The sequence below is a fragment of the Pleurodeles waltl genome, chromosome 8 (genome assembly GCF_031143425.1).
Source record: "Pleurodeles waltl isolate 20211129_DDA chromosome 8, aPleWal1.hap1.20221129, whole genome shotgun sequence".
Taxonomy (NCBI): Eukaryota; Metazoa; Chordata; class Amphibia; order Caudata; family Salamandridae; genus Pleurodeles; species Pleurodeles waltl.
Window position 1 is genome coordinate 751,605,958 of NC_090447.1, and position 15,078 is coordinate 751,621,035.

General features: G+C 40.7%; 1 protein-coding gene across 1 annotated transcript in view; it reads left to right on the plus strand.

The window, feature by feature from the left end:
* Positions 1-15,078, plus strand: part of ANOS1 (anosmin 1) — a 425,810-nt gene that overhangs the window by 55,317 nt on the left and 355,415 nt on the right. The window contains exon 2 of the mRNA XM_069205001.1: positions 9,735-9,782. Within this exon, the coding sequence (XP_069061102.1) occupies positions 9,735-9,782 (48 nt within the window). The remainder of the gene's footprint in view (positions 1-9,734; positions 9,783-15,078) is intronic.

Here is a 15,078-nt window from a genome sequence, read left to right on the forward strand (position 1 = left end):
GGTGGTAATAGTGTGCATGATACTGTTTGCACATGTTGTTTTCCATTATTTAGCACCCAGGTATTCATCATGGTAATCACACCCAATACCAAGCACATATGATTCCAAGGTGTATTTGCACCCATTTGTATGAATGTATGTATATAAGTGTGTGGTATTTCTAAAATGAAAACCTAACTAAAGGAAACGGGGGAGCTATACTGGATCACAAGTAAACATATAGGCAGAGCCATTGAAGAGGTTCCTGGGTTCTGAGAGTGGAAATGGATTGCCTCTGCAGTGTGATCTAGTGTTCTTTCAAAAGCTGTCCCTTCCGCTCTTTCCAAAATTAGAGCAAGGTTGGGGTGGTTTTGATAGAAATGGGATGATTGTTCCAGATCCTGAGTGCATAAAAGGAGAAGACCGTTTGCCTTGTTTTTTTTTACTTTACTTGCACTTCTTTGTGTCTGGACTGATGGTGTCCTGGCTGCTAGTGTGTCAAGAGCCACTGGAACTGATAAGCTTGTTAGCCAGACAGGTGAGAGTGCTGGTCAGTATGGTCTTGTAGATGATGCATCTGGTTTTCGACAGAACTCCCAGCGCAAGGGGAACCCTGGAAGTTTCATCAGAGTGGGCTTGATATTTTCTCATTTTTTCAGGACCTCGAAGAGGCGGTCTTTGGCCTTTAGAATGTCCTTAAAGGGGACAAATGTGGAGTCTGGGAGGCTCTTGGGGGAGGCCATTGCCACCATCCAGATACTGCAAAAGTCTAAATATCCATGACAATGCCCCAGTGTTTTTTTTTTTTGCACTTGTTGACACCACACATGTCTAATCGGCATCAAAAGTGCCATTTTACACCTCATACATCATGACCACTTAGGCTGAAAATGACAGCCTCCATATTTAATCTGCATTTATTCTCTTCTCAAGCAGATTAGTTCAATTTCAAATCGATGCAGCTCAGATTCATATATTGGTCTCGGAAGAGGTAGTAGATTCCCAGTGGGCAATTTTCCACTTCTTGAAGTATTGCATGCCACAGTTTTCACAAGTAGTAGTAGCATAGAAGCTCATATGCATCCTTCAAAGACTATCCGAATGCACTTTGACGGAACATAAATTAACCAGAAAGCTCCAAGTCTTCAGGGTTACTGTTTTCTTGCCCTGAGCTTTTATGTGAAAACACATTGTTGCTAGGAGTCCTGGCTCACCACTACTTAATCAATTGGATTACATTTCCAGAATATAGAGGTTTGTAGAAGGAAAGATTAAATTGGAAGAAGGTGTCACTGGTGACAGTGTGTAATCTGGTGACCTTAACAGAGCTGAGAGTGGGTGCTTTTACTGCTACTGTCTTTTTCCAGGTTGCATTGGAATTGTTGAAGGCAATAGAATTTAGTTTCTACTGCTTGGAACTTGCTAAATATGTAGAGTTAATTAATGGAGAGAAATCAACATTTCTATAATTTCTATAATTAAATATTACATTTCTATAAGTAAATATTACCTTACCCCTCTTTCATCACGGGTTTCAGTTTAGTCATTCAATATGTTTCACAAAATATATTTAGAGTCCTTACTATAAGGAGTTATATCATGTAACAATTTCATGTGTGGTTAGGACGCATCAGACACATTGACCATTTGACCAGTGCACCAGTTGTGGAAGTCTCTCTGTGTTACATTCGTGAAAGGATCTACTTATGGAAATAAAAATTTGATGACCCTATTGGACAAAACTGTATGGGTCTCCCGTTCTGTATGCCATGGAAGGGATCTCTTACCTCTGAGCAGTGAAGTATGCGGAAAACATTTGTAGATATTCTTTTTTCTCAGTTTTCTTATGTTAGAGCGTAGCACAATGGACGCTGCTGCTTCTTGACTCTAGACAATATAACCTTGTAAAGAGAGAACTTGTGTAGAGGTTAAAGAGCCAAGTTTTTGGAAAGCATGTAAAGTGAGATAGATGTACTATAGAGTGCAGTGACAGAGATAATATGTTTCATTGTCTGGGGACTACAGGTAGAGAGTGCATGGTCCTGAAAAAACACAGTGCGAGCTTTAGGAACATCACACAACGGAAGATTGGCTGATCTAAGATTCAGAACGGGGCAACAGAAAGTGCATTTTAGGTAATAAAGACCGAGTGCACTACCTTGTATACGATGGTCATTGCTTTTAAAATAGTGCTGGATTTTACAGGCAGCCAGTGCAATGTTCTCAACACAGGGGTTATTGGGTGTGTCGAGGGGTATCTGATACTAGGTGAGCCGCAACATTCAGGACAAGCTGAAGACGATTAAGAACCTTTCCTGGAGCAGCAAGAAAGAATGTATTAGCCTTTTTTAGTCTGGCTGGAACCAGTACATTCACAACAGGAACATAAAGACTGGAAAGGACATAAGTCAATATCTTTTTTAACTTTCAAAGTTGTAGAAAGCAGCTGTGAGTAACTTTAGTTACCTGGGATTCTAAGAATAATCCATAATCCAGAGTACCTTCTAAATTACGTACTACTTTAGAGGGGATAGGGGTAGATCCGGAATATCGAAAATTCTGTATCAAATAGTGAATGGATTTTCTACACCTAGTTCCCCATTTATGTACCTTGACAAGGTATATAAATGTGGAGTTAAAAATAATAAATCGGTATTTATCTATATCTACTTGCCTCCTTGATATTTTGAGTTTCAATATTTTTGCCACAATATTGTGGCCACTCTATATTCTGTACTCAGTATCCGCACTACAACTGAGAGGATTGGTGGGGGTCCCTGCATTAACCGGCCACCAAGAGGCATCCCAACTAGAAGGAGAAGGAGGGACAATTAAGATCTCCGTTTTTCAGGGTCGAGATGCAAAAAGTTAAATGACATCCACCATCTCACTGTTGACGAAAGATAATTCAGCAGTGAAAAGGTTTGATCAACAGGCTGCTGAGTCCTCAGCCTAAAGAGAGCAAAAATCAACTGTGAGTCATCTGAATATAGTATGAATGTGGCATCAAACTGGTGTAAAGTGTCAGATATATAAATTAGAGAACTTGAGAGAGCGAGAAACCCTGCGGAATATGACAGGTAATGGATTTAGTATTGGACTGAAAAGAGGCCATTAGTACCTGTTAAGATCTAGCCATAAAAAAGGATCTGAGACAGTTTCATCAAGGGTCGAGAATAGGATGCTGCGAGCAGTGGTATCAAATGCAGCAGCTTTAATGTATATATCTGACCTGAATTAAAAACACTCTAAGATAATCAAAGGGGGAAAGAACTATCAATTCGGGGTTGAAACCTGCCTGATAGTCATCTTATAAAGAGTTATTTTTGGCAAATTCTTGACACTAATCCAGGGATAATTTGTCCAAGAGTTTGCCCAAATAGGGAAGTAAAGAAATATGGTCGTAGGTGCTTCTATCACTATGGTTTAGTGAGTATTTTTTAAGTAGTCATTTGAACATCTCCAGTTTCCAGAATAAAGGTAAAAATCCATTGCTAATCATCAGTTGAACACGTTCAAGAAAAGTGGGATTTTGCCAAGTAGAAAAGATTTCATTCCTTGAACTGTACCCACAGGAGAGCCAGAATGAAGGTTCTTTTGACTGCTAGTGTTTTGTTCCTGATTAATGGGTTATAATAAACTCATAAGAGGAATGTCAACAGATGAATGGAGTGCCCGAGCATGGTACATCAGGCTCAAGGATAGCCTCCTTAGTGATGAAATTTCTAAGGTTCAGGACTTATGTTGTGAATAGTCTACCATACTATTACACAGTTGGAAGAGGGGCAAGTCTGCATGTTTTGATTATTCTGAGTTTTGGAATTCTGACGCAATGTAGAAAAGTTCTTTTGCAAGATTAGGGGCAGAATAACGACTTTCGGAAAGCCAAGCACACTTAGCTTCTTTATTCTTGAGCTAGCAGGTTTCAAAGGCCCCTTAGTAAACCTCTGTTAATTTTTTATTATAGTCACTTTGCAACTGCCTTTCTGTTCTGCAGGTATTTATTTTGGGGGTTCCTTCAGATCGGACAAAAACTATATATTTTTTTAACTGTGTGGAGGTACGTTGTTTGAGGTTCTGAAGAGGGAGAATACCATCTCATGCATACGGAATTAATGCTATCAAGCAACTCAAAATGATCTGAGCAGTGAGAAGGAGTGGTAGGAGAGAGGTGCTGAAATCCTGAACTTAGGCCATCGAAGTTGCAGTTTTTCCAGTCAAATTAAAAAACCAATGGACAAGTTGTTTGAGCCTTTAAATTGGTGGAGATTAAAATGGAGAAGGGAGTAGTCAAAGGTTCTGACCACCAGAGAGAAAGATGTGCCTAACACTTTATATGATATGGGAAAATAGCATTCGGTCTAAAATTTGACTAGCTGTATGAGTGGAACTAGAGTTTTGAAGTTCTGTGTATTCTGTGTCTGCACCTGCTGCTTGGTGATGGCATTTTACAAAGAGTTTGTGTTGCACAAAGAGATTCTTGACAGTGAAATTGATGTTGTATTGCACTGTGTGAACCAGAGAGAATGGATCTGTGCCATGTCTTCAAAGAAATGGCACAGTTCTGCTGTCTCCATGTCCTGGCACACCTGGCTTCCGAGCACCAATATCGGCACGCTTGCATTAAGGTCTGAGTAATCTTTGTGCAGGAAGATGCACCTTCCTGAACAAAAAACATCCTTTGAGGTTATTTCCTCTTTGTATGTGGAGCAGCACGCAAGCAAAGAGTAAATCATGAGGAGAAATAAAGATTTCTCTATGTTACTCCAGTCTCCGGCAGGCGCACCACTTTGGTGGAAAACCAGATCTACAAGTCTTTGTAGATATTGCTTTGCATAAAATTCCCATGGTGGATGCTCTGGAATGCCTATTCACCACTCATGGAGCACCTACCTGGCGCAGAGTAATGCTAGAAAGCACAATACGCTGCATTGTTACATTTCGTTTTTTACAGTGCGACAGGAATAGCCATTTGCACTGCTTTGTAACTAACATGAATGATTTTGCTATGGTCTGGGTCAAAAAAGTCACGGCCTGATTTAGATTTTGGCGGATGGGTTACTCCATCACAATGGTGACGGAGAACCTGTCCGCTGAAATATATATCCCATAGGAAATAGTGGGATTTATATTGTGGTGGACGAAGTAGCCATCACCGTTGTGATGGAGTAACCCGTCCACCGAAATCTAAATCAGGTCCAAAGACTTTAAATATCCGGACCTTAATTTTTATACAACTAAAGCCTGCCATATTTATTAGCTGTGTCAAATCATAGAAAAAAAGCAGAAAAAAATGTGCTTCCTCTGTAGAATGCGTAAATGAGTTAAATGATTAAATGTGACAAACAGCATGATGACAGAGTCTACTTTTTTTTATGTAAAATAGTCCTTGAAGCATTTTCTGCAGGGCTGAATTATACACCAAATAGCCAGCAACATTAGGTGAGAGGGTAAAACTCCTCTTGGTGGAATTTGTGACAATATATTGTGAGGTCAGCTATGCTGTCTAGCTAGATGTAACAGAAGGTGTCTAATTGTAGAAGTACTAAGAGTAGGGAGAAAACAATGCATGTAAATATTAGCAAGAAGGCCATAGTGCATAAAACAACATAGACTTACTGATGGCCATGACAATAAAATGCATATTTTCGAGGGTATTCCCTGATTGACCTGGAAATAATTATTAGAACAGAGGGTTGTCTTGACCTGGAAATAATTATTAGAGTAGAAAAAGGATTGTCTTGACATGAGTTGTAGTTAGATCATATAATTGAAATGAGCTAACATGGTCCAGAAATGATCGGGTGATTTAATTAGCAATCTGTCTGGTCAGTGTCCTTAGTACCGCCTTCTCCAGAGATGCAAGTTAAATGGCATGTTTGCAGATGGAGAAAGTGACAAGGAATGATGTTGACCAACAACTGGCATCAGTAAGACGTAGGGCTGCCTATTGGGAGAAGGTCGTCAGGCAAGGATTTAACATTTGGAGACTGGGATAAATCTGACTAGTGTTTGAATGTGAGTCTTGAGAGACATTTACAACCAGGTGGCTATCAAAACATTTCTACGTTTTAGTTTGTCCTCATCATCATTCTGAAAGCTTATTAATGTTCTAGTATCATGAAGACATTTTAGTATCCAACTCCTTTATAAATAAATAGATAAATCAATAAATAAGGTTTTGGTTGGTTTGTTTGGGAAGGGAGTCTGATATGTGAATGGGGGAATGTAAGTGAATAGTTTCCATCTACTCGTGCTGGAATGGAATCATTGCTAGGTGTGCCTTTTAGGGCTTTATCTGTAGGAACAGGCCATTACATTGGAGAAGTTGGTCATCCACATTTTGGGTGCTTTTTGGACAAGGTTGATTTTGATAATGTCTTGCAGGTTAAATTAGAGCTCATGGTGGGACATAGTCTGCCCTTTCCCCTGCCCAGTAGATTTGCATATGTCCGTGGTTAGGGCTGCATTTTTAAACTTTACATGCATTCTTGGGACAGTTTTATAGTGGATCACCCACTTACTGCAGGGCATGACTGCACACATAGCCATTGATTCCGATATGTCATCTTTTATTATGGTAGCTTCCGGAGTCACACAGTGGACATTATGTGCACCATTTTGCCACAAGTATGGGGAAGTCTGCTATGTGTTATCACTGTCTCGATTACATTCTACTCTATATCTCATTTCATGGCATTCTCAGGACTTCCTTGCATATCCTGACAAGTAGCCTAGGGGAGGCAGTCAGTAGGAAGTACTCCAATTGGCTGACGTGGTACAGTACATTGTCATCATTTAATGGCATGTGCCAACCTCCCATTGTCAACTTACACCTCCTCAATGTCAACTTTACCTGCTGAAAGAACAATGGTTCTAAAAACATAATACCAGTGGTTCAAGGTTGGTCTTTTGCACTGAAGGTTATTAGAAGATCTGTACTTTATCCTGTAGGCACAACACACTTGGAGTCAGCAAATCTTAGTCTGGTATATTAAGAGAAGTCCTCAACTTGTGCATAATGTTCTTTTTTACCTGCTGGAATGAACATCCCTCCTGAAGCATAGTGCAGATAACTTGCAATGTGCTCTCAGCTTCTGAGTTTTGAACCACGTTTAAGCCGGTCATAGATCCTAAAAACCTTTAACAGTGTGAATCCTCATTTACTATCGGTTTATGGCTCTTAGTGGAACACCCAGTGACCCCTCTGCTTTGAGTATTAGGAAGATCAAGAGCAGGCTATATGTGCTATGTTTGATTCCCATTGGAAGATCCCACTCAATTCTATTTAAACCTATAGGTGCCGCCAGTCTTTGACCATTACTCTTGGAAAGACTTCTTAAATGTAGGGAAGGAGAGAAGGGGAAGAGCACAAGAGATTAACAAGAGCTGAGGGCGTGAAAGAAAGAGACAGACTTGGAATGGACTATTTTTTGTACTGGGACAAAGAGCCACTTTGATCCTTTGTGATCTGTAATCGCCATATCTTCTTCATTGTTGCGGGGGCCGCGGTACAGTTCGAATGCAGGTCATCAACTCCTGTTTACTGCTGACCTAAATTGTGGCCTCACTAATGGCAAGTGGCTAAGCCCTTGTTTGGGTAGTGATGGTATCCACACCCTTTCCCCCTTCCATTCGGAACCTAACGTGCTTCATAGTTCTCTGACATAAAAGCGATCTCCCATACCTGCTATTTGCAATATTGCAAGCAGTAAAAGTGTTGTAAGAAGCACTATATAAAAAAGTTATTTTCTATTAACAATACAAACAACAGACCACCATTTCATGAATTTTCCTATTTGACTTTAGCCAGTTACATAGAAGGGGATTCATGTGGCTACTTTGCAAATCCAGAGGGAAGTTAAAAGTATGAATGTCAGTACGTTTTAGCAACTACTAAAAAATAGCAAATTACACACAAAAGCCCTCATGAGTGGTATCCTTAGGACGAATACCACACCAGGCCGTTCTGTCCTTTCTGATGTCTCCTGAGCTGGAACTACTGAGTGTGCAAACCATGGACCTGATAATTCCAGACACAGAGATGCCAGCCCTGGACCTTTGCCTAGGGCTGTAGGCATTGCTGCTCCTGGCACCCACCTGTGCTCAAAAAGCAGCATGCTCTCTCTCCTCACTTGTTATGCCCTCCTCATGTCCTCCATTCTCCACCACAAGCTTCAAAACAGCACCAGCACACATTTAGGATTTACTTTATGCAGGTTGAAATATGCAGATTTTGGCCAATCTTGTCCTCAGAGTCAGATTCAAATTCATCTTTATTTGCATATTTACTTAAAAGCATTTCTGTAAAAAGACACCAAGAATTAAAAACTTGATTATGCACAGCATACAGTATAACACATATATAATGTAAAATCATTCTTGTACTCAAACCGGTTAAAACTTACTAAAAGAAAGCACTGGGGGCTATGACAGATGCAAGTTCGTGAACGGAAGATACCTAGAAGTAGAGGACCAAAGCCCTTGCCTAACTGAAGACTGAATCTTTGATCAAAGGGTGGGGGAGGTCATAGCCCGGGGAAGTGGTGTGTGCTAAGAGAAGTGGGAGACCAGACTGTTCTAGTCAGAGGTAGCTTTGCCCGGGATGAAAGCCAGAAGTGCATGTGCACGAGCTACCAAAATCAAGTTAGTTATGTAACCCTTGGCAGTTTCCTGCTCCCCAGTTCAAGATATGTTGCCAATCAGCAGTTCAGCAGTGGGTCTTCGGAGGCGAAGCAGGCCAGCACAGCCTGTCTCTGTGAACAGATCCCTCTTGTTGAACGAATCTTTCAAGATTTGTCTCATTTCCTTCAGCAGCTCTTCACGGGTGCATGGCAAATGCAGTAAGTCCTCAATGCCGGTGCCGCACAGACAGCAGGTTGTTGCTGTGGGTCCTCTCAGTCAGTGTGGTAAATACAGTGCACAGGGTAACCGTCCACGATGATACTTCAGAAATTGCTCTTTGATGGACCTATGAAAGCTGAGGCTGTAGTAATTTTAGGGTGCTAGTGCGATGTATGAGTATAGTGACATTCAGGCATGGGATGTAGGTGAGAATGTCGCCTTATCCTTCACTAGGGCGAGGAGTTTAATTTATCTCCATACCTCTTTTTTTTTTTAAGACAAGATGACTACTTTGGGTTTCCCATAACTGAGTCAACCCTATACAACCCTATTCCTTGAGATTTGCTCTGGAAGTTGAGGAATTCCTCTGTAATAGCTCCTGCATAAATGATAATTAAGAGTGCCAGGGGGTTGCTTTCCTGATTTCACCCCAGAAGTTAATGAAAGCTCCGTGTCTTGCCAAGGACTGCTTTTGCACACCGAACTCCAAACTATTTTATGCAGGGGAGGTGTATTTAGGTAAGCCGAAGATGATCCTATATGTTTTCACTGGCGTACTGTCTAGGGTCTTCACTTCCCTGTCTCTTTGGATCTCACTTCCATATGTTATTGTGAGCAGAAGGGGGGAAACGTACAGATTTGGACCCAGTATTCCTGGGTCCACGTGTTGTTCCCCATTCCTGTGTAAGTAACGTATAGTCCCTGGATTTATGTTGGGAACATCGGACAGAATCGGAGTGTTCCTGCTCCTAAACCATGGAACCCATAGAGGACAAAAGAATTGGGAAATAGAAGACATGTTTATTGTAGTTATTTCTGTTTGATTGCCATTTTTTGTTCAACTTTACTAGTGTTCTGTGGTTTTAAAGTAATATGCTCACTAAATCACTGATATTTTCTTTCCCTTGCAGTACAATGGCTCGTTGGTTTGGTGTCAGAATCACAAACAGTGCTCGAAGGTATGTTTTCTGCTTCTTCACGTTCCTTGTGAATGTAAAATATTCTGTCTCAAATGACCCATCCATAGGAAGGATTGACAACGCTCTTGAATATTTTTGTTTGTGAAGGAATGTCAGCCAAGTTGTAAAAGAAATGCTGAGCATTTTTCCTCCATTGAAATGTATTATTGGTGTCATTTTCTTTCGATTTGTGAGTTCAGAATAGCACAGAGTAAATTGTTTTACACCAAGCCTTTTAAGTTAAAGGGGCTGCTGGTTCTCTTCTCAGTCTTTGTGGCCTGGAAGCCCTCTGTTATTTTTTAGGTCGGTGGACATGGGACGTCCTGGTGAGCACTTTATGCACAATAGTAAAATTATTCGATAAATGTCTGTTTCAGCAAGACTGGCCGTTGTTGTTTTTTTTTTGGGTGTTGAAAATCCCATTTGGCGAATGGTCCGGTGTGGAAAATAGCAGAAAGAGACATATAAATGAGAGATGTAAGAGCTTGATAGGAATGTAGACAGTGAGCAAAGGAGATGGGAATGGAGTCAGAGAGAAAACAACAGAGTGAGACAGATATAGAAAAGCATAACATGCAGACAGGCGGCTGGAGAAAGGAAGCACAAAGCGAGAGACTGGAGAGCTAGATCAGATGAGCAAATGGTAGCAGAGCTCAATGAAAAGGAGGAAGAGCAAATTAGAATTGATGAGAGGTGGATGGAGTGGAAATGAGAGTCGGAGAGAATAAAAGAGGGGAATATCGGGTATGTGTATGTGTGAAAGAGAGAGGGAGCGACACAGGCAGTGTTCGGGGGAGGAATAGAACATTAATGACAGAGCCCGTGGCAGTGGCAGGAACAAGAGAGGTTTTTTCCCTAGTTCTGGGGCTTGAAATAAATTGCCTGGTACAAAAGGGAATGTTTCAATGACACATATGTAACACCCAGGATATTTGTGCCGCTGTTTTTCTTACTGTTATTTTAGACACGTTCTTTTTTTGGTAGTGTCTTTGCTTCCACGTGTTCCCCAGTGGTGTAACAATAGCCCCCGCAGCCCTCTCGGTGCTTGGGGGCCCTTGAGCTCCATGGGGGCTCCCTCAGCAAAGTACCCTGGCCTGAGAGCTCCGGACTAAGTCTGGGGAGGGTCTCCATGTACTTTGCAGTTTCGTTATGCCGCTAGCATTCCCTTCGTGATAGTTCCTCAGCCAGCCATAGATGTATAGCAACAATATATCACAAAAACTGACAATCATCTCAAGGCCAAGCAATGTGTTCCTAGGTCTCGGCAATTTAGAGAAAATAGCAATTTCACATCACATTCCTTGCGCTTTTTTCAATAGGATACTAGTCATCGAGTTCATCTTTTCAGACCTATCTATATTGAGGGCCTTATTTCTAACCTATCACTCAACCTAGAACAAATAACCTTTTTGAGAAAAATAAATCATTTCTGTCCTTCCAGCAAATGCTATGAACATATAAAGCTAGGTTCTCACTACTTGGACTTGATTTTCCCCCTCTTAACTTGATTGAGGCAGGCAGGCAGGCATTTTAGAGTTAATTTACTCAGATCATTATTCTGCCTCATTTGCGATCATAAGCACTATATTGCAGCATCCCAAGGCTGTAAACACCACAACAGAATTTTACAACCAAATGGAAATCTCTTGCAAGTCACTAGCAAGCCAGTTCAGCATATCTCTAGAACGATGTAAGATTCAATATAGCTGATTTAGCCGTCCATAACAGTGACAGCAAATTTACTCAGTTTTAAAGGTGACAATTGATGAATTGGCATCCGAGAACACAGAACATATTGTTATCAATGTGTTAAAATCTTGCAGCAAAACGTTTTCCAGTATTCTGAAAGAAGGTAAACTGGAGATTGTCTGATGTAAAATGTCTGAGTCTCCAATCATAGTTCTGATAGTAGAAAATGATATATTATAATCCTTTCACCCTATTAAAAACATTATAAGGCGGCTAAGAAAGAGTATTTCATGGCTGAAGCCCGATTCCAACAAAAGTACTGATTTAAAAGCTCCTTGGAACAAGCAAACTGAGATACCTTTATCTCATTCTCTTTGTGCCTGTTGATCTCAAGTTTTCCCAGACAAAGTACAAGCCATTGGCCACCTAATAGATCTTCAAAATACTTAAGTACCTTCTTCTTGCATTGTGGCAGCTGTCTCGACATGCCTTAAGATATTCTTCATAATTTTGTGACCAGACTCTCAAGATTAATGTTCAACAAAGCTTATTTTCTCTCGACACATGCACCCCTCAAAACCTCTGCTCCCCTGTAATTATGCAAGCTTGTGAACTCTCAGTGAATCTGCTAATCAATGAGATTCTGAGTCATTCCTTGTCATTCAGTATCTTCCCAGAAGATTGGAAAATGATCGAGCATCTGCCACTCCTAGGCAAACTGCCTTAAGATTCATCCAACATAAACAATTATCATCCAACTTATCAACTACCTTTCCTGGACAAACTGATTAATGTTGCATGCTCTTTTCTGTTATTTGAATATCTGGAAGCAAACAATATTTTTAACTAACAAGTCGTTTTCACATGTGGAATGCGTGCTGAGTTGGTGATCTTAATAGTATTGGTTACATTTAACATGGAGATGGACAATGGCTGTTTTGGGCCCTTATTTTACTTTATTGGCAGCCTTCAGCAACACCACAATCCTCTCTTCCTTCAGGAAGGGTGGTGTGCGGGGTGTGGTATGAGGAAGTTCTGGACTGGGCGGCATCCTCTCTTTCCAATAGAGCACAGTTCCACTTTCTTTAGAGTTCAGCCCAAGGCAGTTTCAATAAATTGTTCTCCATGTCTGGTCCCTATCTCCACTCTTGCCCAATCTGTGAATAGTCCTTTCTAGTGAAGGTGCTAGAGTGCTAGATAAGTAAAGGGTACAAGTGCTCACGTATGCCACTGATACCCCGCTTATAATTTGCTTGACGTGATTCCCCAGGGACATGTAGCCACAGCCAAACGTAATAGTCAAACGTTTTCTGACTGTGCTTTGCTCAATGCAGGCACCACAGACCAAAGGGATTGTGGGGCTCTATTTTGCACACTGACCACATCTCAAGACTGTGAAACGTAAGGTTTTGAAAGCGAATTCTCAACCAGTCCTATTTTAAAAACGGCCAAGAGGGGCCCGTGCTGTAGTTCACTGATTAGGAAACCATTCATCATTTTGAACTTCTCATAATGGCTTTCTCAAATCCTGCCTACAATGGTTTAGATGTATGTCTAGTCTGACACATCAAAGTTAAGAAATTGCATTTGCTCACAGATATGCTAAGTTTGGAGTTAGTAGAATGTATCGAACCCCCGTATCTAGTTCTTGTCATTAAAAACAAAGACAACGTTATGCATTCTCGTTTTTTGCCAACATTGGATGGAGCATGTCGATATATTATGGTTTTAATTATGATCTATAACCATTGATAATGCAATTGAATGTCATGTGTGAATTATTTTTGTTCAGTAGAATTCTGTGCGACAAAATCATACATTCTTCATGGAGAACAGTGATGGAATTCATATATCTTATGGTCTATTTCTTGAAATGTTTCACACCTTTGTTTTGTGCATTTTCAATTTTATTGCAATTAATATTGCAAAAAAGGACCCTTTTTAAAGCTGTGCATTTGTGGATCACCTCTGTGATGCCGAATGAAAGATCAGAGCTCAAAAAGTACCATCTGTGAATAATGTTAATATCTGATGAGGATGGAGTGAGTGAATGCCTAAGACTTTACCCAGGGATTTAAGTAAAGGTAAAATGAATGCATCTTCGATAATTAGTCCGCAACCTAAACAGGAGAGTGCTACCAGGGCTGGCTTTAGGGCGGTGCGAGCAGTGTACCCGCACCGGGTGCTGACCTGGATTGGGGGCGCTGACCTCAGGGGGCCGCTGTGTTTATCAATGACTTTCTAAACTTACGATTTAAAAGCATTTGCTGAAAAGTTCCTTGTGTGTCCAGCCTTTAGGAAACAATTAAAATGTCAACATACCTCTTGTAATTAACGTTCCTGCTAGGGAGAGAGACAGGAGTTTTGTCTAGTGGCAGCTTTGACTCGCCATAAAGTAGTGCAGAGGGTTAATGTGCCTGCTGCAAAAAACAGAACTATATTTTATGTGGATAGCTGAGTGGATTAGTAAAGTCAACCTTTAGAAGCGCTTTAAAACAAATTAATGTATGTGAAAGTGGGGCTATGGAGAGATGAGGAGCACATTTGCCGGGTGGTAGTGAGTGAATCCGAGGAGGTGGTCATGGGGTGGGGGGTGCCAAAAAAATTGTCACACAGGGCGCCACCAGTGCTAAATCCGGCCCTGAGCTACAACCTTGTTTCTTCCAAATATATCCAGAAAACTGGGTAACATGGTTGCTCCCAGCATAACCTAAACACCTCCAAAAAGAATAACCTTGTCTGTCTAGACAACTGGCAGTTCTATTTCATCTATCAGACACAGACCGTCTCATCATCATTTGATATGAACTAAGGATTTTTATTTAATAAAAAGCATTTCTCGACAAAACAGTTTTGGGCTCCTAGTGAAGCCATATCCAAAATCTTGTAATCCTTTAACAGCTGAATCCTATAAGTTGTCATACATAGGCCATCAACTATTCAGTCTTTCCTTTGCTCGTTTTGCAGAGGTTAATACTTTAGTGGGCTATGTGGTTAAGAGCCAGGCTTTATACTCCTTTGGGATTTTTGGGTCTAGCTTGAGAGTGCAGCTGCCTGGTTACCTTTTGTTACCAATACTTTAAAATACACAGGGTGGCTTTGGCTTCACCTAGAAAAATATTTCCCTCTAACCTCATGCTATTGGCTGCTTGCTGTACCATTCCAGTTTTTATAGAGTACTTGCACTGCAATGCATGGGGGGCTAGCGTACATAGGAAAAGGTACCCTAATTCAGACAAGATTACATTCTTTATATCATAGGTAAAATGTATATGGAAAACAGTTGTTTTCTTTCCTTTTGTTACTGATTTCACTGGAGCAGGCTTTTTTTTGATGTTTTACTCAGGACTCGAAATGAAAGCCAGGTAGCTTATTGGTATTGGAACTGGCTGATAAGATATACTACCCTCCTGTGTGCACTCCTTAAATGTATGTTATTTATTTCAATATAATTCAGTCATTTTCATTGCAATTATTAACTCTGTCAGTCTTGTTGCATCAGTGCAAAGCACTGGCACACCACTAATGGTCTATCTTATGAAGAGATCTGGTAAATTGCCCATATTCACTCTGCACCACCTTGCATCAGGCACAATATATTTTTTAT